At 44.4% G+C, this 25,274-nt stretch overlaps 1 protein-coding gene across 7 annotated transcripts in view; it reads left to right on the top strand.

Annotated features, from left to right (window-relative positions):
- Positions 1-4,700: 4,700 nt before the first annotated feature.
- The window catches only part of ARID1B (AT-rich interaction domain 1B), a 600,716-nt gene continuing 580,142 nt past the window's right edge, over positions 4,701-25,274 (top strand). For 3 of the 7 annotated variants that reach the window (XM_040429373.1, XM_040429375.1, XM_040429378.1), the window contains exon 1: positions 4,703-6,721. In XM_040429373.1, coding sequence (XP_040285307.1) covers positions 5,177-6,721 — 1,545 coding nt within the window. In that variant the 5' untranslated portion in view covers positions 4,703-5,176. Of the gene's footprint in view, positions 6,722-25,274 lie in introns of all 7 variants that reach the window. The other 4 variants (XM_040429372.1, XM_040429376.1, XM_040429374.1 and 1 more) reach the window with 3 other exon arrangements.

Below are 25,274 nucleotides of genomic sequence, written 5' to 3'. Positions count from 1 at the left end.
ATATATATGAGCTAGGCATCCAGCTCCTCCCAGGGGGAAGGAGGAGCCGCAGGGTGGAAGGCTACAAGAAACCCAGAAACCAAGATGGCCGCCAGCACATGTCAAACGAAGGAGAACAGCAAGAAGGTAAGACCATGACATACCAGTACAGAGAACAAAACAGGATTAGTAGAAAGACCTTTGATGATGTCATCACCATGTGACCAGTGGAAATGAGAAATCTGAAGGACCTGTGATGATGATGTCATCATGTGACCAGTACAGAGAACTGGTGAAAGACCTGTGGGATGTGGCTGTGAGGGGGCGGAGCTCCTGTGCTGTGCATGGAGGAGAGGTTAGTGGTGTTCTGGGATAAACCATATAACATCCTAGAAAAACTGGGAGTTGTAGTTCTGTCCTATTATATTCCTCTCCATGCCCTACAACAACAGACTGGTAATGCTGGGAGTTGTAGTCTCTCCTCTTATACCCTTTTCCCTGTAATATATATTTATGCCCAATAATAACAGTCTAGACATGCCAGGGGTTGTAGTTCTTTCTTCTTATACCCCTCCATGTATCGACCTCTAATTTTCAATAACAACCAGGTCATGATGAGACTTGTTCCTTTGTCACTACCATGATGTTCTTCAGCGTCTGAAGTGCGCATTAGGCTTTGTTCACATCTGCGCTAGTGACTTTTGCCGTTCCGCTATGTCATAAAAGCACAACGGAAATCACAAAAGTGCCGAATCTGGCACATCATGGATGATCCGGCTGAATATGATGAGATCTGATGGGTTTCCAACATTTTTGACTCGGACTGCGAATGAGGCCCCAAACACAGATGTGATCCAAGCCTTATGTAGTTCTGTAGCATCAGATTATCATTTTCTGCAGCAGCTGAGGGGTGTATGAGGAGGTTCTGCAGCAGTGGGTGTATGTATTATGAGGTTCTGCAGCAGCTGAGGTGTGCATTATGAGGTTCTGCAGCTGAGGTATGTATTATGAGGTTCTTCAGCAGTTGAAATGTTTATTATCATGTTCTGCAGCAGCGGAGGTGTGTATTATGAGGTTCTGCATTAGCGGAGGTGTGTATTAAGAGGTTCTGCGGCAGCTGAGGTGTGTATTATGAGGTTCTGCAGCAGCTAAGGTGTAAGGAGGTTTTGCAGCAGCTAAGGTGTATGTTAGGAGGTTCTGCAGCAGCTGAGGTGTAAATTATGAGGTTCTGCAGAAGTTGAGGTGTTTATTATCATATTTTGCAGCAGCTCAGGTGTGTGTTATGAGGTTCTGCAGCAGTTGAGGTGTGTATTATGAGGTTCTGCAGCAGCTAAGGAATGTATTATCATGTTCTGCAGCAGCTGAGATGTGTGTTAGGAGGTTCTGCAGCAGCTGAGGTGTTTATTATGAGGTTTTGCAGCAGCTGAGGTGTGTATTATGAGGTTCTGCAGCAGCTGAGGTGTGTGTTCTGAAGTTCTGCGGCAGTTGAAGTATGTATTATGAGGCTCTGCCGCAGCTGAGGTACGGATTATGAGGTTTTACAGCAGCTGAGGTGTGTATTATGAGGTTCTGCAGAAGCTTTGATGTTTATTATCATGTTCTGCAGCAGCTGAAGTGTGCATTATGAGGTTCTGCAGAAGCTGAGGTGTGTATTATGAGGTTCTGCAGCAGCTGAGGTGTATTATGAGGTTCTGCAGCAGCTGAGGTGTGTATTATGAGGTTCTACAGCAGCTGAGGTGTGTGTGTGTGTGTGTGTGTGTGTGTGTGTTAGGAGGTTCAGCAGCAGTTGAGGTGTGTATTATGAGGTTCTGCAGCAGTTGAGGTGTGTATTATGAGGTTCTGCTGTAGCTGAGGTGTGTATTATGAGGTTCTGCAGCAGCTGAGGTACAGATTATGAGGTTTTACAGCAGCTGAGGTGTGTATTATGAGGTTCTGCAGCAGCTTTGATGTTTATTATCATGTTCTGCAGCAGCTGAGGTGTGCATTATGAGGTTCTGCAGCAGCTGATGTGTGTATTAGGAGGTTCTGCAGCAGCTGAGGTGTGCATTATGAGGTTCTGCAGCAGCTGATGTGTGTATTAGGAGGTTCTGCAGCAGCTGAGGTGTGTATTATGAGGTTCTGCAGTAGCTGAGGTGTGTGTGTGTGTTAGGAGGTTCAGCAGCAGTCACAGAAACATCAGTTGTGAGGGACTGGATTAAGTCCTTTAGTATTCTGTGTCTGCACCTTGTAAAATGTTTTAAACTTAATTTTATTAGCCAGCAAGGTAATTATTTCTACCAAGAGAACGCCATTTGCCCAATCTGCCTGGGGCACCAAAATACCTTATCCCGACCCTGCTCCTCTGCCAGCACGTGTCACACTGTTACCTGACTGACCAGACTTGACCTGATCCAGCAGCGTCACCAGTCCATTGCTGTGAAGATCTGCCACCGGCCCTGACTGCACTCTGCCACAGTGACAGCCGGCTAAAGTCAGCACTGGGGGAGGTGAAGCAGGCAGCAGTTCAGGGGGGTATGGCACACTATGTCATAAGCAGCAGCTGGCACTGTCTAAGGGCGAAGAATTGTACACTATATAAAAGGCAGTGGGCATGATCTATCGGGTAAGGCTAGGTTCACACTTGAGAACAGATTCTGGTATCCTCTTCTAGTGTAGCCAGGGCAGGTCATGGGAGGGGGCAGGGCAAGGCATATTCTTGCTATGGGGCCCAGTGATTTCTGTGTATACCTATGGTACTGTACATAGGCTTATTTCTGTCATCCACTCTGTCATTCCAGCCCTGGCAAATATACTAACATTTATTCCTGGAAATAGCCTGGCGCAAGAACACTGGTTGCAGCCAGGTTCACTGAGTAGCGGTGATCCCATAGAAATGCATGGGATCGCCGTGGCAGTTGCAAGAAATCCAACACGGCTGGATTTCTTGCAACTGCCACGCCGATCCCATGCATTTGTATGGGATCACTGCTACCCAGCAATCCTGGCCGCAACAGGTGTCGCTTTGGAGCCCTAGCCTAATGGGGTCCGACAGAGATCCAGCTGCTACCTAGCAGATATGAGAATCAGCCGGACAAAAACACGTCCAGCATGGTGTCATAGATCCCAATTGTGATTATAATTTATTAGCCGCTGGTAAATAATGATTAACCACCTTAAATTTGTTAAATCTTTTATTAGTGGAAACATATTGGCCACGGTGCTTAATGTTACCTATTATATAATATGACTAACCAATTAAATTATCCATATCCAATAAACTCAATAACTTAACCAACAACATAGTCCACGCGAAGAGTGACTTAACCCATACGGCCATAAAGCAAAGCTGTATGGCTAACATGCACCGAAGCCTACTTCAATCACATTTTGTAGGCCAACATTACATATATCCAAGCCAATATCCGTAAATATGGTATGTTCATTCTACTGTATGTCTAGCTGAGGAGCAGAAAACTGCGCCGATGTGCAACATGGTTTTCAAATGATAGTTAAAGGGGTTATCCGACCCCTGAAATGCCCCCGCCCCTTACACACATCTGAAGCATGCATGGCCACCGCTGCATCCCTCCATCACGGGGATGAAAACATCTGGCTTCAGGGGGAGGGTGGGGGATTCTGCCAATAGCAGGAGGTGAGGGGACGAGCCTCCCTAATGGCACCCGTGATGCTAGGGAGGTTCATTCATGTCATTGGCTGCCGAAAGCCCCCCTCCCCCTGATGCCGGATGTTTTCATCCGCACAACAGGGAGATGCAGCAGTGCCCGTGTGGGCATTAGAAGCGACGTGGGTACCGAGGATCTAGGTAAGTTCATTGTGTGTGAGGGGCCCGGCGTATGGGGGGGGGGGGGTGAGGCGGCATTTCAGGGGTCGAATAACCCCTTTAATGTTTGCTTGGATTCTGCAGGCAAAACTTTCTGATTTGCAGTAAGATGGAGCGTCACGGATACACCTTGGCCTGACAGGATCTGCTATTTGTCATTATGATAATAACGATTATCAATGATCATCACTAAGGCCTCTTGCACACGACCGTATGGATTTTTCAGTACTTTGGGGTCCGCAAAAAATATGGATGACATCTGTGTGCATTCCGTTTTTTGCGGAACGGAACAGCGGGCCCCTGATAGAACAGTACTACCCTTGTCCGTTATGCGGACAATAAATAAGACATGTTCTATCTTTGAACGGAAAAACGGAAGGCATACGGAGTACCTTCCGTTCTTTTTTGCGGATCCGTACGGAATGCAAAAAACAGAACGTAAACGAAAAAAAAACGTCTGTGCGCAAGAGGCCTAAATCTGAGGTAGGAAAAAAAAAAAAAGATCCTATCTGATCAATTAAAATCCTTTTAATCTTACCGCCATTTTTTCTGACTACTTATTAAATGCAATCGTTTCATCTGGACATGTATCTGACAATCCGCCACAGGCTCATTAACATTCTGGCCATGGATTTCCAATACACGACCAAGCTTCTACGAAGTTGTTTGCGCTGTTACCATTAATCGCCTTGTTTATGTGACAGCTAAAAAACATTGGATTATTATTTATTGCCAGTAGGAGAAATCATTAATGGCCAGTTTAATGCAAACCCGCCCTCCAATGAGGAAAGCGCTGTAGTAGATGTGCTTGCTGCTGTATCCGCACACAGGGGGTTAACTGCTGGCCCGGCTCTCCCTCCCACAAGCCTTCTCCTCTTGCAGACTGCAACCACTCCTCCTCCTGTTGTTTCACCGAGGAGGGAGGGGGTGGAAGAGAGAGAGAGAGCAGGCAGGGGCGCAGAGGTTCACCCCCATCACATGTGTGGAGTTGGGACCAGGGAAGGCTGGCAGGTTGTGACAGTCGCCAGGGCACTGCTTGTCTTCTACTGGAGAGACTGACGGTTCCAGCTCCAGCAGCTGGAAAGGAGCCGGATCCAGTCCGGGTTTTCTGTGTGTCCTGTAATCAGAAAGAAGTGGATAATGGTTGCTAGAGCTGCTCACAAGCCATGCTGGGCCACATAGCTGCAGCCAGCCGTGGATGTAGCCATATCCGGGTTCTGCGCTGGGAAAGTTTCCTCATGAAGTCCTGAAGCACCTGGAGGAGCATGCCCTTCAGCCGGACGCTGCATTGATCTTCGGGACGTTCTGCTGCTGTGATTTCTCCTTCTTCTTCCTGCAGATTGTGGAGTGCTGCCTAGCATTGACTGAGATGTTGCAATGATCATGGCAGCGCAAGTGGTTTCCGCTGCTGCTCCGACCACCAATAAGGGGAAAAACCAGACTCTTTCTGGGCTCAGTCAGGACCTAAACCCTGGAGGCACAGGATCTATACCTGGAGTAGGAGATGGGGCTACCAACAACAATAATGTGGACCACCTCCACCACCACAACCTTCTCCACCACCACCACCACCTTCTCCATCATCATCACCACCACCACCACCATGAAGTGAACATGTCCAATGCCACTTCATTATCATCTAGTAATAATGCCAACAATAATAACGGTGGCTCAGATGCAGGACTGAAGGATAGTAGAAGCCTGGCAGCCTCCCCTCAATATCATCCTATGGAGATGACTGCTGGCGTCCCCAATCACAAGTTGAAGAGCACTAATAGTGGGGACTATCATGCACCCATTGCTAACCCACTTCATCACCATGCCCATCACCATGCACCCCAGCATCTGCAGCAGCACCCTCCCCACCACCCCAGCCATCCGCCCCAGCAGCAGCAGCCAGCACCGCCGAATAAAGGCAGCAGCCCTGGAGGAGGCAGCAGCAGTGAGGCATCAGACATGGAGAATCAGCAGTCTGCTGGAGGAGAAGAGGGCTGCAATAACACTGCTACAGCAGGGAAGGACCAGGGCGACCCCCAGCCCAGGAGGACGGGCAAGGCAGGAGAAGAGGATGAGCTGCAGGGAAAGATGATGGCTGGGGAGCCCATGGGCAGCCGGTATGAGCATACCATGCTGCCAGGGGGACAACAACTAGGGAGCAGCAATAATAACATTGGTGGCAGCGCTGGATCATCCTCCTCTTCATCATCATCATCATCATCCTCCTCTTCTTCCTCCTCCTCAGCTGAGTTTAATAATTATTATGGCAGTGCATCAGCAAACAGAGCAGGGCCTTGCTTTGATCAACATGGCAGACAACAAAGCCCTGGTATGGGCATGATGCACTCTGGATCTGTGGCCCCCGGCAACAACATGGATCCCATACAGAACTCCCATGAAGGCTATGGCAGCAGCCAGTATGACCACTACCAGGGATACAGCAGGGCCGCTGCTGCAGGAGGAGGGGCTGGAGGCTATGGCAGCTCTGCCTCTGCATATGGGGTACTGAGCTCCCCAAGGCAGAGTAGCTCCAGCACCCCAAATAACAGCAGCAGCATGATGATAGCGGAGAGGGGTGCCAACCATGGTAAAACACCCGGTGCTTCCAATGCGGGGAGCTTCCATCGCTATCAGGGACAAAACCAGCACCCTTCAGGGGCCACCCCTACTCTTAACCAGCTCCTGACATCCCCAAGCCCTATGATCAGGAGTTATGGAGGAAGCTATACTGACTACAGCACCCCCAGTGCCCCTCAACAACAGGCTTCAAGCACCCAGGGGAGTCAGCAACATCCAGGGGGCTTGGGGATGGGCAAAGACATGGGGTCCCAGTATGGAGCTGCAAACACAGGCTGGGGAGCACAACAAAGAAATCACCCATCTCTGAGCCCTGGCAGCACTGGACAAACCATCAGCAGATCCCAGGTAACCTGAAATCCTAGTATTGATGGCAGTTTCTGGTAGGAGTGCTCCGCTGTCTCTCCATGTCCCACACACTTTATTTCCTTATAAAGGGCTGCAGCCATTTCTCGGCTCCTGGGGGAGGTTGTGCAGCCTCGTCCTTCTTCTAAGATCACACATTCTCTTCCTGAAGCCACACGAATGCACAGATCCCTTGTATCTGGTGTGCCCGCTGTCCATTGTGTACCTTGTACGTGCATTGGTGTGTTATTTTCTGCAGGATACGTGTCACATAAACCTCTTCCCTTGTCCTTCATATTCATTAATTTCCTGATGCAGCCTCCATTGTGTGCTGATACAGTATGGACTAAGTCAGCTAATGCGTTCATCTTTGTGCCCAGTAATGTGTTGTTTATGACGATGGCCTCCTGGTTGTAGATACCTTGGAGCTGGATGTGTGTGATATTTGAATGATAGGGTATATCGGTTGGTTAACCCCTGTGCAGTGATGTATTAGCGGCCTTTGTGGGGGATTTTATAGGTTTGTGGGCGCGGACTGCTGCTCTGCTGCTTGCTGGCAGCTCCAGTCTACAGAGTGACTTGATCTCCTTTGCAAGGTTTGGAATTTGAATTGTGGAGGTAAACTGGCTGTAATAGTCTCCAGACAGCTGCCTCGGAGTTGACATCTAATCTGCCATCTGATTGGCTCCCCTCTCACCATTGGGCATTTAGCGGCGCTGATGTAAATAGAATTGCTGAACAGTGCAGTCACAAATAATAATAGCAGGGCGGCGACGTCTGCTCACACGGGCACTGCACACATGATAAAGTACAGGAAGAACATGTATGTGCCTCCATTCTAATCACATGGAAGGCAGAAATCTTCATGTGTGTGCCTGACCCCTGGGAATCCGTCACTTAACCCTTTGTATTTTCTTATGTGTACGTAGCTTATTGAGATTTATGGTAAATAATGTACATTTCTCCAGAGTTTAATAGATGTTTATCAGTGGGATTTCTGCCCAGGGTGGGGTTTCGGGTGGAAAAGGCCTAGTGTTCTCATCGTAGACTGCATTCTGTCTTTCACTCGGATGGGGTTAGCATTTTTAGCTATTATTCGCAACCATGGGATTTTTAGGAGCAGCAGAATTAACCCTTTTAATTTCAATGTCTTACTGCTGACTAAAGGCGTTTTGTGACCGTACAGTTGTAGGTTGTTTTGTGAGCCTTTTCAGTACGCTACGCCGTGGACGTAAATCTATTTAATTTTACATGCAATGATCTTTTCAGCATAGGCTGCTTTTATATGGCAATCCATGTGGTTGCTACATAGAAAGAAGCCTTTCAAAAGGTATGCGTTGTGTTTGGCGAATATATTGATCATTGCTAGTGTGCATGTTCCTGGACCATATGAGACCTATATAGGATCTCTACAGCCACTCGGTGTATACAGGCCGGAAGGGGGTTGGTCACCTGGTATAAAAGGACTTCCATTCACTAAACAGCGGAAGTTATCCTGGAATATAGCATAAATGAGAAATTCAGAGCATGTAGATCTACAAACACCACAATCGCGTGGTCTTTTTCCATGAATTTCCAATCCAGCCCTCTTTTGTACGTTGGTGTTTTAAAGGATGATGAGTTTTAATGGGACGTATGATATATTGATACTTTGATTTCGATGATTAATTGTGCATTATTCATTTGCAAGAATCTAGATTACCAAGCTAAGAATGGCAATACGTATAATGTGAGGTGTGTGATTTTTCACCTCCCCTGTGGCTTGCTGTTTTGTAGGTTTTGGGACAGGGCAATGTGTGATATGTTGTTTTTTATATAGTTTGCTATACCACATAACATATGCAGTCAAGGCCTAGCAGAGTCGTGCAGCAGTTTTGTCCTACGGTATAGGACCATATGGGACTGAGGTGCTTTTTAAGGCCTTATTCACACAGTGCAAAAAAAATAAATGCACACTGGTACATTTATTTTTACTTTGTCAGCTTCCAGTGTTAGCACATGGTTATTGATGATTTATTTTATTTTTTTCCCTATGTCCTATATTTTATTGTTAAGCTAAAGTACCGCTCCTAATTAGTGATGAATCCACTTATTCCGTCAGTCGTGTTTGGCGGATCAGTCACATGCTTACGAGTCTTCTCCCATGAAGGTTTCAATTTGCTTTTTATTAACACAGGCTATTAGGCCATTGTCTCAGAATAGTTTCCGTTTTGTTACTGTATACACAGATTTATATGCAGATTGAGGTGCATATTTCACTCATGTAACTAGAATGGATGAAATTCAATATATTTCCACCTGAAATCTGTAAAGCTAGGGTATGTTATCAAATTTTATATATTTAATATTTTTTTTTCCACAGAAAAAATAAATAAAAACTAGGAGTGGACCCAAAAAGAGAAGTAAGCGTTTCAGGGTAGGGCTAGACGACGACAAGTCACAGAAAAATAAGTGTGACTTATTTGCAACTTGCTGTCGTGCAACTATTTTACTGCTGTGATTTGGCTGTGAAAACGCAGGCAAGTCATGTGCCGTCCATGACTTTCATTAAAGCCTATGAAGTAAACGTTGCGCACGACATGTGACTTGCGACACAAAATTCAGCATGTCTGGATTTTTGGCGACTGTCGCATCACAACACCATTGACAATCATTACTTAGTGTAGCCGAAACCTGAGAGTTTCCCTTGATACTTTTCTCTCTAGGATCCACAAATCTGCCCTCACCCCAGTTCTGCACATTTGTTTTAGCCATGCTGTAATTCTGCACATTTATTCGCCATGTCTGAAGAATATATTTGGTTCATATGTTTGTCTGGTGCCATGACTCACAATACAATGAAAATGCCTGTGGTCTTTAGGCTTTTTCTTTTTGCCTTTATATGTACATTATGCTACGCTGTAGAAAACTCAGTATCTCACTACAGTCTCTGACCTGTATTCATCCATTAGTTTCGGCCGTGTATTTTTCATGCTTTTTGCCCTTTTTCACGTTTTGCTTTTTGAGGACTTTATGTTGCATTTGTTTTCCTATGTTTGTTGCTTTTCTTTGATTGATCCGTTCTGCTTTGTCTATATTTCTCCGGCCGAGTATGTGGGTGTTTTGCCCTTTCTGTATCTGCATGTGTATACACATTTCACATATGCTGTATGTGTGCTTATGTTTTGTGATTATTATTTATATATATATTTTTTTATACTTTGTTCATCTCTCATACTTTCAGTTTTTATGTGTATGTTTACTCTTCCCCTTCCCTTTTCTCTTTCCAGTGTGCTTTTGTGCTGTGCATTTCTGGAGCTTCATTTACATAACAAACTAAAAAAACATTAATTGAGCTGCAAGTAAAAATGACCAGTGCTTAAAATAAGGAAAAGCTTGTGTTTATATAGATACTTATCTGTATATATATATTTTTTTATACTTTATTATAATACAAGCAAGTTTTCAGATTACATGTATACTTGTATGTAATTTACATACGTTGTTAGTATAAGTGTTCATGTCAATAACAGGTAGTCAAAATAATGTTGACAAGATTTATCGTCTTTAATTCCAACTATTCTTCTATTTTGTGTGATATAAACACAGATGAGGAGATTGATACCGCTAGAGTGGGCCGTACCCAGGCTTAATGCTGATTTTAAGTGGAATGACTGAATTATGAGTGACTAGGGCATTTCTTCTTTAAGTCTGTGCCACTATGATTTTTACTCTTTAAGGGATTTTCTGGGAGTTTTATACTGAAGACCTATCCTCTGATTGATTGGTGGGGGTCCGACACACGGGACCTCTGCCGATCAGCTGTTTGAGAAGGCATCGGCACGCTCAGTAGCACCACGTCTTTCTCTCTGATCATCAAGCACAGCACCATACATTGTATAGCAGATGTGCTTGGTATCACAGCTCAACCCCATTCACTTCAAAGGGGCTGAGATGTTCCGAGGCCATGTGACTGATGAACGTGACGTCACATAACCTAGGGTAAGCTGACAGAAGTCCGTAGTGTTGCGCCTGGGTCATTGTGTTTTTCCAAAAAATGCTATATGGGACACAATCCCAATATGGTCATATGCGTGTGTGTGTATATATATATATATATATATATATATATATATATATATATATATATATATATATATATTATACATTTTTTCACATTCTAAATTTCTAATTATGGCTACCACCATGGCAAAATGCAATTATGACATGTCTGACAGGAGCAGGTCCAGAGGATGGGCTTTCTCCTCTCTCAGCAATGGAACGAATCCCTTATAATATATTTTTTGGGGGTTATAATCTATAGGGAGAAGCAAAAATAAAATCCTGTTAAAAAGAACACATGAACTTCATGTTTAAAAAAAGAAAACCTGTTAGGCCGGTTTCGGATGACCATGTTTGGGCCTTAAAGCATAGGGGAAGATTTATCAAACTGGTGTAAAGTAGAACTGGCTTAGTTGCCTATAGCAACCAATCAGATTCCACCTTTTATTTTTCACAGCTCCTTTGGAGCCAGTTCTAATTTGCACTAGTTTGATAAATCTCCCCCATAGTCCGTGTAACAGACACATTTCCCAGACTAAGGCCTCATTCACACATACGTGGATTTTCACGGACCACGGTCCATGAAAATCCGTCCTGCTGAGTGCACGAGCGCATGGTGTCATTGGTTGCTATGACGCCGTGCGATTCGCGCCGCTGTACAGTAACACTCCAATGACTCGGTGCACTCAGCAGGATGGCAGGCCGGGTTTTCATGGACCGTGGTCCATGAAAATCCACGTATGTGTGAATGAGGCCTAACAGCAGCTCGGCCGATCCAAACTCACAGCATCATTAGATCATTGTGATGCAGTGAGTTCAGGTCAGCTGAGCCATGATTAGTCCAGGAAATGAGGCAATCACACAGGCCGCACAGGCTCGACTGAAATTGCAGTAATAGGGGTATCATAGTGGTCCATGAGGCCTCTACAGTATCCCTGTATTCTTAAAGTTTTCAACAACAAAATAATTCTTGGCGTGCTTCATTGTCTTTCATCTGTATGGAATGGTTTTCTCCTAAAAGCATTGCTATGTTTGCACTAAATAATCGTGCAGCCTCCATCAACTGCTGTACATGCCCCATTCCGTTATTCATTCCGTCATAATGGTCTATGGGCTGCAAAATGGATCCTCTCCTGCATAACTGAAATAGGGCAGATCCGTTTTGCAGCCCATAGACTTCTATTATGACGGAATGGATAACAGAATGCCTCTAAAGGCATTCCATTATACATTTTGTCGTAGAATTGCGTTATGGTCCGTGGTAACGGAATCCATAACGCAATTCAGCTTTTACCAGTAAACGAAGCGTGAACGAATTTCATAACCTGAAATTCACTCATCTCTAGTTGTCATGTCATTTTTAATGCACAGTGAATAGTGTAAGAACAAACCCCAGAAAACCATAGCCAGTTTTATTTTTTATTTTTTTGTTTTAGGTTTTTTTGGTTTCACCCCCACAGAATATATATATATATATATATATATATATATTTTTTTTTAAATGGTGCCAAAAAATGCAATTTGTCCTGCAAATAAGCCCTCCTATATCTACTTGAATGGAACATTTTAAAAAGGTATGGCTTACAATGCAGAAAGCAAAAAAAACGGAAATGGACCTGGACCTTAAGGAGTTAATCTTGGCTTTGTAGTGATTATTGCCATAATGAAAATTAGAACTGTATCCAACAAGTTGGGCTTCATTCTGTATATTATGTGATATAGGAACTGGCAGGAAAAAAAAGAAGAAGTTTGAGCCCCCTCCCCGTGCAGTGATACAGATTCCTAATCTTTCCCATCGCCTCCTGACCTTTGTAGATGCATAAGCTATGGATATTTCTGTGAATATTGCACAGAAATATGTGCACGTAAATTTCCTCTTTCATCTGCAAAGCCAAAAATAGTGAGCTTTTCCTTTCTTATTCATGGATTTTCCGATTTATTTATTTTTACGGAAGCTGTTCCAGTCTTAACCTCTTCCACTGGATTGCCGTGACCTTCACATATGCAGATTAGCCATGTGTCTCTTTGAATTGAAAGTAGCTGCCTCAGGAAGAGAGGTTTTTTTTTTTTTTTTTTTTTTCCCTTTCCTTTTATTCCTCTGCGAATCTGACAGCCATTCATCCCTGACCTGGGCAGAGGTAATAAAAGGAAATTGGATTCAAATGGAATGCATACAGATAATACTGGAGAATGCGAGCTTCGGGAGCAGCAGCACCCCATCTGGATCTACACGGAAAAAAAAGATCTCAATTTAGAATACTAACCAGCAGCTTCATTTTTACATTAACCCCTTCATAGCTGGAGACCTACACAGTATTTTATTATTTTTTAATAATTATTTTCTATTTTATTTTTATTTCTTTTTTTGCAAAGATTTTAAGATTTGTATGGAAAGTTTCAGTTTTTCTTATGTGCTGGGTATTTTTTTTCTCAGTTTTTTTTATGTTTTTTGTTTTTATTATGCAAAGTTCTAAAACTCTAATATTATAAAGGTGGGTTCCCATCCATCTAAGGCTACTTTCACACTAGCGTTCGGGTGTCCGCTCGTGCGCACCGTTTGAAGGGGCTCACGAGCGGCCCCGAACGCATCCGTCTGGCCCCAATGCATTCTCAGTGGAGGCGGATCCACTGAGAATGCATCCGCCTGCCAGCGTTCAGCCTCCGCTCCGCTCAGTGAGCGGACACCTGAACGCTGCTTGCAGCGTTCGGGTGTCCGCCTGGCCGTGCGGAGGCGAGCGGATCCGTCCACACTTACAATGTAAGTCAATGGGGACGGATCCGCTTGAAGATGACACTATATGGCTCAATCTTCAAGCGGATCCGTTCCCCATTGACTTTCAATGTAAAGTCTGAACGGATCCGCTCAGGCTACTTTCAGACTTAGAAAATTTTCTAAGTAATAATGCAGACGGATCCGTTCTGAACGGATGCAAACGTCTGCATTATCGGAGCGGATCCGTCTGATGAAACATCAGACGGATCCGCTCCGAACGCTAGTGTAAAAGTAGCCTAACATATACAAAAAAAGTATGTTTGCAGATACCATGCAATGGTATTTATCACCATAGAGATCCATTGTAAAAAATAAAAAAAAATACGTCAAGGCTGCATTCACACGACTGTATGATGTCCTTTTGGTATGCGTATTGCATGTGTTTTTTTTTTTTTTGAGGATCCTTTGTAACAATGCCTATCCTTGTCCGCAAAACGGACAAGAATAGGACATGCTCTATATTTTTTGCAGGGCTACGGAACGGACATATGGTGCCCACAGCACACGGTGTTCTGTCTGTATTTTTTGCGGACCCATTGAAATGAATGGGTCCTCGTCCAATCCACAAAAAAAAACAGACACGGTAACAAAATACGTTGCTGTGCAGGTAGCATAACGTAAACGTTGTGTGTTTTTTTTTTTTTTTTTTTTTTTAAGCATATACCGTACATTAAATAGCAGAAAAGTGATGTGAACCCACCCTAAGGGAACCTGTCACTGCTATATTTATGTATAAGTTGGATGCCAGACGTTTGTTCTTTCATCTGTCCAAAGAGCATAACCCCCCCCCCCAAAAAAATAAAAAAAATAAACAGATCCTTTATTTTGTCAGTTCCATAAGAGATGCGCTATTTTTGACGGTGAAAAATTCCTACTCCCATTGACACACTGGTAAATTCTGTGCAATACAAATATTCTTTATAAAGATCCTTTAAGACTCTGAGGACAGATGCCAATAGTGACAGAATGTATACTTTAAAGGCCCTGATTATCAGGGACGAACATTCATATGAATGCTTGTTTCCCATTATTGGCCTGTGTAAATGTACTCCCGACGGACAAGCAAATGGTTGTCCGTTGGGTGAGAGCATCTTTCATGTGGCATACAACCATTGTTTGCTGGCAGCAGATTGCCCTGTTTAAACAGGGATGTGCTGTCTGCAAATAATGAATCTGTATAGGGACGAGAAGTTACAGTAGCAACTGCTCTACTCTATACATATAGAACCTCTTCTAGTGAATATGAAAGTGTCAGGAACGTTTGTCAACCAATGGATTGAGATCTTCTGGTAGACCACTGACCGGAGTAGATCACAGTGGCTGAAAGGGAATGTGTCTTCGGAAAATGATCTATTGTTTAAATCACATTTTTATGTCAAACATATTTTTTAGAATTTTCGATGTTTTTTTTTTTGTCATCTTTAAAAAATGGCCACTAGGCCTACAATATGTTAGGACAGGAGGGGACCCCACTAACTTCAATGAGGGAGTTTTCTAGGCATGTTCTGTCACCTGTGCAGAGGTCAGGAGGGAGCTGATGAAATACACTGCTCAAAAAAATAAAGGGAACACTTAAACACCACAATGTAACTCCAAGTCAATCACACTTCTGTGAAATCAAACTGTCCACTTAGGAAGCAACACTGAGTGACAATCAATTTCACATGCTGTTGTGCAAATGGGATAGACAACAGGGGGAAATTATAGGCAATTAGCAAGACACCCCCAATAAAGGAGTGGTTCTGCAGGTGGTGACCACAGATCACTTCTCAGTTCCTATGCTTCCTGGCTGATGTTTTGGTCACTTTTGAATGCTGGCGGTGCTTTCACTCTAGTGGTAGCATGAGACGGAGTCTACAACCCACACAAGTGGCTCAGGTAGTGCAGTTTATCCAGGATGGCACATCAATGCGAGCTATGGCAAGAAGGTTTGCTGTGTCTGTCAGCGTAGTGTCCAGAGCATGGAGTCTCTACCAGGAGACAGGCCAGTACATCAGGAGACGTGGAGGAGGGCAACAACCCAGCAGCAGGACCGCTACCTCCGCCTTTGTGCAAGGAGGAACAGGAGGAGCATTGCCAGAGCCCTGCAAAATGACCTCCAGGCCACAAATGTGCATGTGTCTGCTCAAACGGTCAGAAACAGACTCCATGAGGGTGATATGAGGGCCCAACGTCCACAGGTGGGGGTTGTGCTTACAGCCCAACACCGTGCAGGACGTTTGGCATTTGCCAGAGAACACCAAGATTGGCAAATTCGCCACTGGCGCCCTGTGCTCTTCACAGATGAAAGCAGGTTCACACTGAGCACATGTGACAGACGTGACAGAGTCTGGAGACGCCGTGGAGAACGTTCTGCTGCCTGCAACATCCTCCAGCATGACCGGTTTGGCATTGGGTCAGTAATGGTGTGGGGTGGTATTTCTTTGGAGGGCCGCACAGCCCTCCATGTGCTCGCCAGAGGTAGCCTGACTGCCATTAGGTACCGAGATGAGATCCTCAGACCCCTTGTGAGACCATATGCTGGTGCGGTTGGCCCTGGGTTCCTCCTAATGCAAGACAATGCTAGACCTCATGTGGCTGGAGTGTGTCAGCAGTTCCTGCAAGACTAAGGCATTGATGCTATGGACTGGCCTGCCCGTTCCCCAGACCTGAATCCAATTGAGCACATCTGGGACATCATGTCTCGCTCTATCCACCAACGTCACGTTGCACCACAGACTGTCCAGGAGTTGGCAGATGCTTTAGTCCAGGTCTGGGAGGAGATCTCTCAGAAGACCGTCCGCCACCTCATCAGGAGCATGCACAGGCGTTGTAGGGAGGTCATACAGGCACGTGGAGGCCAAACACACTACTGAGCCTCATTTTGACTTGTTTTAAGGACATTACATCAAAGTTGGATCAGCCTGTAATGTGTTTTTCCACTTTAATTTTGAGTGTGACTCCAAATCCAGACCTCCATGGGTTGAAAAATGTAATTTCCATTTTTTTAATTTTTGTGTGATTTTGTTGTCAGCACATTCAACTATGTAAAGAACAAAGTATTTCCGAAGAATACTTAACTCAGATCTAGGATGTGTTATTTTTGTGTTCCCTTTATTTTTTTGAGCAGTGTATATCCCCTATTGTGAATGGTGGATCCTGTGTTATCTATACAGAGGTGTTATCTGTCATTGTAATTCTGCCTGTTGTTATGATAATGGCTACTGAAATGTTATCTATACAGAACAGGAAATCATGACTAGCATTGAGCGGATTGGATTTGGACTATCTGAACCTGATTCATTTCAAAACTTTGTTTATAATATGCGCTCCATACCGCAGTAAAGTGTATGGGCTCCGCAGAGACCTTCGTCTTCTAGCCACAAGTAACGTGAGACTTGCTTAGTCTCGTGTCTGTGACGATACAGTTCGGTTCTGTGCATACATTATGGTTTCAAATCCAAAGCTGAACTCGTTAATGAGGCACAAACCCAAGTCTGGCTTCGGATTTTGAAACCATAATGTATGCGCAGAACCGAACTGTATTGTCGCAGACACAAGACTAAGCGAGTATCGCGTTACTTGTGGCTAGAAGAAGGTCTCAGCAGAGCCCATACATTTTTCTGCGGTACGAAACGCATATTATAATCAAAGTTTTGAAACAAATCTGGTTCAGATAGAGCAGTCCAAACCAGATTCGCTCACACTTAAGTTATTGTGAGCCAAAACCAGTAGTGAAGCCTACTCAGGGATCAGGTATAATGGGAAGATCTGCACCTGTTCTGTGTTTTTACCTGCACTTAGTTTTGGGTCACAATAAGGGCTCATTCAAATGGCCGTAAGTGTTTTGCGGATAAGCAAAACACGGATACTGTCCGTGATCGCTCCACATTTTGCGAAATGTAGAGGGCCAAAGCTATGTAGAAATGCCTATTCTTGTCCATGGAAGGGAACTACGGATGCGGACAGCACATGGTGTGCTGGCTGCATCTTCTGCGGCCCAATTTAAATTAATGAGTCCGCACCTGTTCCGCAAAATTGTGCAACTAATGCAGACCCGTACTTATGACCGTCTGAATAAGCATTAACTGATGGTAAAATAAGGCCTCTTTCACACGAACGTAAGGTCTCCGTGCTCGTGCTGCGGACCACAAATTGCGGTAAGCAATGTAGGGGCGCCGACCGTGGGGCAGCCGCATGCGGATCGCAGACCCATTGAGTTGAATGGGGTCCTCGATCCGTCCATTCCGCAAAAACATGCAACAAGTTCTATCTTTTTGCGGAATGGAAGCACGGAACACCACACAAGCACTCCATAGTGGTTCCGTGCTTCCGTTTCGTTCCACATCGCATCTCCGGATTTGCGGACCCATTCAAGTGATGCGGAATGCACACGGCTGGTGAGCCGCGTATTGCGGAACCGCCGGGCACGGAGCTCTTGCGTTCGTGTGAAAGAGGGCTAATGGTGAGTTCAAACACCGTTTGTTACCAATATTCTGATCCGCGGGATTTTCTTTCGGTCTAAAATGATGGATCTCAGATGGAAATGGCTCTAACTGATGCTCAGGATCGTGTTTTTTTTATATATATATTTTTTTTATCCGTTATTTTTCTGCTCTTGTGACGTATCAGAAGAACAGAAAATAAACTGTGATATGTAATCTATGTGATGCCCTAACTGAAGTGTGAATTTGGCTTTAGGGTGGCTGCACATGGCGTTGATTTATGTGCAGAACATTCGCATAAAATTGGCACCAAAATTAGCACTACCTATTGTGTTTTTTTTTTTTTTTGGTGTGGACTTTTCTCAGCTCTCACACTTCAATTGAAAAGGGTAAAATCCGCACAATTGACATGCTGAGGTTTTTAAAATCCGCACAGCAGGTCAGTTTCCGAACCTAAGAAAAAAAAGCAAAGCATGCGTGACGTGTCTAATCTCATACACTTTGCTGGTACTGTATTACACTGCAGATTTTTGGGCACAGAAAAAATGCACGTAATCCGCATCGTGTGCAGACTGCCTTATGCCTCATTCACACATCAGTGTTCGGTCAGTGATTTCCATAAGTAATTTTGAGCCAAAACCTGGTGCGGCTCTAAACACAGAACAGGTGCAGATATTTCCCTTATAACCTTATCTCTGTAGAGGCTCCAATCCTGGTTTTGGCTCACAATCACTGATGGAAATCACTGACCAAAACACTGACGTGTGAATGAAGCCTTAAAGGTTGACTGCCCTATGTGAAACCTTTTTTGTTTTCAGGGGCAACAATAATGGTTTGAAATATAGTATACTGTATCGTTAAATGGATCTGGAACACTGAGAAAATGTGTTCAGCTTAACAAAATAGGTAATGGAGTAAAAACTGACTTGAAATGGTTTTGCATGTAAATCTTATTGTTGTGACACTCCTTCTCAAAAATTATGACAGCAAGGCAATGACAGCTGACTACCTCCTGAGAATCAATCAGGCAATTAATCTCCTAAAATGAAATGCTGATTATACAAAGCTTCACTTGAGAGGCCCAGTGATTAGAATCAATTTAATAGATTGTTTCAGGTGGGACCTGATTAATAACCTTAAATATGGAAGATGCACATCTAGCATCAGATTTCAACGCCTCAGGGTGTGATCATACGCATCGGTTTTGTGAGATATATATATATATATATATATATATATATATATATATATATATATATATATATATATATATATTTTATTTATAAATTTTTAGGCTTTATTGAAGTAGTGGTAACTTCTGAATTTTCAAGAAATGGCCACTCAATTTATAACAGCTGTAAAACTCAAGGTCCATTCACACGTCCGTCAAAATTGCGGAGCGGTGCGGACCCGTTTATTTTCAATGGGGCCTATTGCTGGCTTTATCCTTGGTTAGGGAAACTTCCTCTCGTATATGACTCCTTGCTGTGAATATATCCTTCTGCCCTTCAGCTCTCTGTTTGGCTGGAATAACCTTGGCTCTGCACTGTACTTCTATGGGAACTTGGTTTCTCAGGAGGCAGGCTCGTCTCCTGGTGGCAAGCTAGAAGCCTGGGCTATCTAGCTGCATGTCAGAAGCTGCTCCTCAGCTACTCTCTGGCTAAGGTGACTCTTAGCTTCTGAACACTCTTCACTGACTGACTCTTTCCTGTCTGGGCCTAACTATTTATGTAAGGGGTTCCCTAGCTCCCTCTACTGTCTAGGAGGAGGAACTACACCCTTTACAGGCCTGGTACATAGGAGATAACATAAATAACATGACAATTCACATTAAAATGCAATGTAAAATACAATAACCATGTTCCACAGGAGGTGGAGAACAACGTGACCCAATTGACCCTTGTGTAGTGCCCACCCTTACGTAGTGGGACACTACACTTGTAAAGCACTCACCAGAGCTCCAGTGAGCATCGTGGCTCTCTGAAACAGCTGATTGGCGGGTGGCCTCCCTTCCCTGTACCTTTGGCGTAAGTCCTGTTGTAAGGCAGCCCCGGGCTCTATCCTGCATGCTCAGTTTGGGGAGCGCAGGGCATTCTTGCAGCATTCCGGTGTGCGGAGACTCCCGAAGGGAGGGGAGTCTCATTCTGGACATTATGACGTTATGGACGTCCCTCAGACGGCCGGGAAATTTAAATGGAAGCCGGATGTGGGGAGCAGCGATACGTGCTGTTCCCTTTCCTGCGATGTCAGCTTCTACTGACCCGGATTCCGCCCGCAAGCCTCTGGATGTGGCTGCAAGCACCATCAACCCGGTAAGCCGTCTCTTATGACTTGGCCAGATATTGGTGTATGGGTGATGTTATGCCTATTATACACCTTGGGTGCCTGGTGCTGGTGTCTATTCCTTGGAAGTTTTCTGAACCATATTTATTTTATTTTTGTTTAAATTTCATAGGGTAGAGACACCTCCACCTCCAAGGCACCTGGATCTGATTCTAGTCGCAAAAAATGCGCTATCTGCAAAAAGTCATTTATATCTAAAGCCAAGAAATCACTTTGCCCCAAATGTGCTAAAAAGGGGTGGCTGAAGAATCTCCTTCCTTCTTAGACTCCATGCGGAGTATGATTCGTGAAAATGTTAATGCTGCAGTGGAGTCTAGGTTACCTCCCTCTTTACCGCAAGCCTCTACGTCTCAAAAATCCCAGGGGTCCCAGTTATTCAGGTTGGGTTTGGATGTAGGGGAGATTGCTTCCGACATAGACTGATTAATCTGACGATGGCCAGGGGAGACCATTGTTTCTCCCAGAAGACACAGATAGTCTTTTAAAAACTATAAGGCCTCTTTCACGCGGGTGAGTTTTCGTGAGGTGAACGCATTGCAGCCTCACTGAATCCGGACCCATTCATTTCTATGGAGCTGTGCACTTGAGCGGTGATTTTAACGCATCATTTGTATGTTGCGTGAAAATCGCAGAATGCTCTATATTGTGCGTTTTTCACGAAACGCAGGCGCCATAGAAGTGAATGGGGCTGCGTGAAAATCGCAAGCAAGTGCGGATGCGGTGTAATTTTCATGCATGGTTGCTAGTTGACGATCGGGATGGGGACCCAATCTTTATTATTTTCCCTTATAATATTGTTATAAGGGAAAATAATAGCATTCTTAATACAGAATGCTAAGTAAATTAGGGATGAAGGGGTTAAAAAATAAATAATTAAACTCGCCTTATCCACTTGTTTGCGCGGCCCGGCTTCTCTTCTTTCTTCTTCTTTGAGGATCTGGGAGAAAAGGACCTTTTTGGTGACATCACTGCGCTCATCACATTGTCCATCACCATGGTGTTGGACCATGTGATGAGCGCAGAGCCATCACATGGCCATTACATGGCCCATCACCACAAGTGGATGAGGTGAGTTTAATTTAATTTTTATTTTTTTTTAACCCCTCCATCCCTAATTTATTTTGCGTTTTGTATTAAGAATTAAAATCTAAACAACACCGATCCCAAACCCGAACTTCTGTGAAGAAGTCCAGGTTCGGGTCTGGGTACCAAACATGCCGATTTTTCTCACGCGCGTGCAAAACACATTAAAATGCTTTGCACTCGCACGGAAAAATTGTGCATTTTCTCGCGACGCACCCGCATCCTATCCAGCCCTCACACGCGATTCCTGTGTGAAAGAGGCCTAAGAGCTACTATGCACCTGGAGGAGTCTAAAGAAAGCCGCTCCATCCAGGATCAGATGTTTCAAGGTCTAGGAGAAAGGAAAAGACGTGTCTTTCTTTCCTATCCATAATAATGTCAAGGCCCTAATCTTGAGGGAGTGTAAGGATCCCGAAAAGAGAACTCCGATTGCAAACACTTTCGAAAGGAAGTATCAGTTTTTGGACACTGACTCAAATCTTTTGGATAAAACTCCAAAGATTGATGCTCCAGTGGCACGGATGTCCAAAAAATCCTCTCTCCCGTTTGAGGACATGGGATTACTCCGTGATCCGATGGATAAGAAGTGTGAGAACTTACTAAAAAAGGCTTTGGAAGTAAATACAGCTATGTTCAGACCAAGCATTGCATCCACCTGTACCGCCAGATCCTTATCAGTATGGCTCAATCAGCTAGAGGATCATCTTGCAGCAGGAGCCCCAAGAGAAGAAATTTTGGCCTCTCTGCTAATGCCTAAACGGGCCTCAAATTTACTGGTCGACACCTCAGCAGATTTAGTCAGGTTGTCAGCAAGTTCAGCTGCTATTTCTAATGCTACCCGCAGGGCCATATGGCTCTGATCTTGGTCGGGAAATGCTGGTCCAAAAAACCTGTTACATTCCATCCCTTGTGAAAGGGATAGGTTTTTTGGGTCAGTGTTGGATGATGTTTTAGAGCAGGCCTCCGAAAAGAAAAAAGGGTTTCTCGCTGACTCAAAACATTTTAATCAGAGACGCTTCTTTAGTAGTCAAAGGAAGCCTAAACCCGATCAAAAGAAGAGAGAATACTTAGGAAGGTGGCAATCGTCAAGAGGGAGAAACAAAGGATTCCTCTTCAATCCTGATAACTCGTCAAAAACCACTCAATGATGCCACAGGCCAGGTGGGAGCAAGATTTAAAAGTTTTGTTCCACAATGGAGAGATATAAGAGTCTATACTAGCTATACTGGATACTAGCTGCTATTCAAAGGGCTTTCATGCTAGAATTCAGTACCTACCCACCAGACCACTTTGTCATCAACAAACCTTTGACAAAAAAGGTGGAACAGTCATCCCCAGAGACAGAGCGAGAACCAGCAAAAGCGAGGATTTTATTCTCTAGTTTTTCTCATAAAAAAAGCCAGGGGGATCCTTCAGGCTTATTATAAATCTAAGTCTGAACAAGTGCCTATCTTACAAAAAGTTCAAGATGGAGACCATCAAATCAACAATAAATCTGCTTCATCAACATTGTTACATGGCGACCAATAGATTTGCAGGACGCATACTACCATGTACCCATTTTCAAAGATCATCAAAAATTTCTCAGGATAGCAGTATTTACGGGAGGTCGCCTCTGTCACTTTCAATTTCAAGCGCTCCTCTTTGGCCTGTCATCAGTTCCCTGAATTTTCACGAAAGTAGTGGCAGAAATAACCATTCGTCTTCATCTACAGGGCATTCCTATTGTGCCGTACTTAGACGACTTCCTATTAGCCGCAGAATCAGAATATCAGTTTCTGGTACATCTAGACCTTGTTCAAAAGACCTTCACGGATCTGGGATGGATCATGAATGTCAAAAATTTCAATTTCGTTCCGGCTCAGCAAAAAGTATTTTTAGGGGTTCTTCTCGACTCTTGCTTACTGATGTCCTTCCTTCCAGAAGAGAAGCTGTCGTCCCTTCAACTAAAGGTAAATCAGTTTTGCAGTCTAAGATCCACTACCATCAGAAACGTTATGAAAATCATGGGGATTCTGACATCCTCCATCCCTGCACAAAGCCACACCAGAATTCTGCAAGCCTTTCTTCTAGCATCTTGGGATGGCAACAGAATCTCTCTGGACAAGAAAGTTTCAATTCCACTGTTCGTAAAACGTTCCCTGGCTTGGTGGAGGATAAGAAGAAATCTGCAAAGAGGTGTCTTCTGGAATCAAGAAAATCTAATGGTGTCTACAGATGCCAGCAGTCGAGGCTGGGGGGGGGGCCCATGCGGGGGACCATCAAACCTAAGAGAGCTCAGAGCAGTCTACGAACTAGCCCTTCACTGAAGAACCTCTTTCGATCATATCAAAATTCTGTTGGACAATATGACGACAGTTGCTTATTTAAACCAGCAAGGAGGTACCCGGAGCAGATCTCTGGCAGCAACATCAAGGGATATCCTTCTTTTTCTAACGGCCGTGCATTTAAAAGGAAACAGCAATATGGTGGCTGACTTCTTCAGTCGTCAGACTCTAAAGGAGGGAGAATGGATTTTACATGCCAATGTCTTTCTTCAGATTACCAAGATGCGGGGTATTCCGGTTCTGGATTTTTTATTTTTTTTTGCAGACCGGAAGAACAGGAAAGTAGAAAGATTCTGTTCCCTGTCCCCCCTAAGCGGTGCGGCGATGGTGGATGCCCGATCTCACCCCTGGCCAAGGGGGCTACTATATGCATTTCCCCCCATTGAGCCTGAATCCGAGAACCCCTATGAAAGTGGCAGAAGAGAGAGCACAGGTCATCATGATTGCTCCATGTTGGCCAAAAAGGGCCTGGTTTGCCCTCTTACTCAAGCTGTCGCAAGGAATATCCTGGACCCTTCCAGTGTTTCCAGGCATTCTTCAAGGGCCAGTACACCATCCAGGGATCTCTCAGCTGAATTTGACGGCATGGAGATTGAACACAAAAATAGGAAAAAGAAGGCTCTCTATGACCCTGTAATCTCTACCTTTACTGAAGAGTAGAAAAATCATAACCTCCAAGATCTATCTCAGAACGTTTTGTTTTCTAGTGACAGGATTCAGCAAAGTCGCTTACTCACCATACCTGTCATTTTAGATTTTCTGCAGGCGGGTTTAAACAAAGGGCTTAAGCCATCCAGCCTTAAAGTTCAGATCTCGGCTTTAGCAGTTTCTCTAGACACAAATCTTTCTGATCATCCTCTAATCAGACGGTTCATCATGGGAGCAATCAGAGATTCCCCCAGATTACACTCTACCATTCCACCTTGGAACTTGAACTTAGTCCTCACGGCACTGATGGACTCTCCGTTTGAGCCTATTGACGATATTTCTCTCAAACTCGTGACCTTAAAGACTACCTTCCTCCTAGCCATAACAATGGCAAGAAGGGTGGAAGAGATACAGGCCTTCTCTTGCTGTCCTCCTTATCTTAGGATCCTAGACGACAGGATAATCTTAAGACATCGTCCATCCTTTCTACTGAAGGTAGTATCCAGACTTCACTGTAGTCAGGAAATCATTTTACCATCATTCTGTCTGTCACCTTTTGACAGACCTGGAGAGGCGCTTTCATAACCTGGATTTAAGATGTTGTGTGCTTGCCTACTTACAAATCTGGAGAGAAGATAGAAAATCGGATCACCTCCTCCTTCGGTTTCAGGGGCCTAACAAAGGTCAGGCAGCCAGTAAAGCCACTATTGCAAGGTGGATAAAGCAGGCAATTTCTCTTTTGTTATGCTGAAAATAACCTAGATCCTCCGAAGGGACTCGGGGCCCATTCAACACGGACTATGTCGCCCTCTTGGGCCGAAAATGCGGCCATCTTTATTGCACAGATTTGCAAAGCAGCTGTGTGGGCAAATCCACTGACTTTCTTCAACCATTACAAATTTAAATGTCATGCATAA

Source organism: Bufo bufo, chromosome 4, assembly GCF_905171765.1.
Source record: "Bufo bufo chromosome 4, aBufBuf1.1, whole genome shotgun sequence".
In the NCBI taxonomy this organism is placed as follows: Eukaryota; Metazoa; Chordata; class Amphibia; order Anura; family Bufonidae; genus Bufo; species Bufo bufo.
This window is presented reverse-complemented; position numbering and strand designations above follow the sequence as displayed.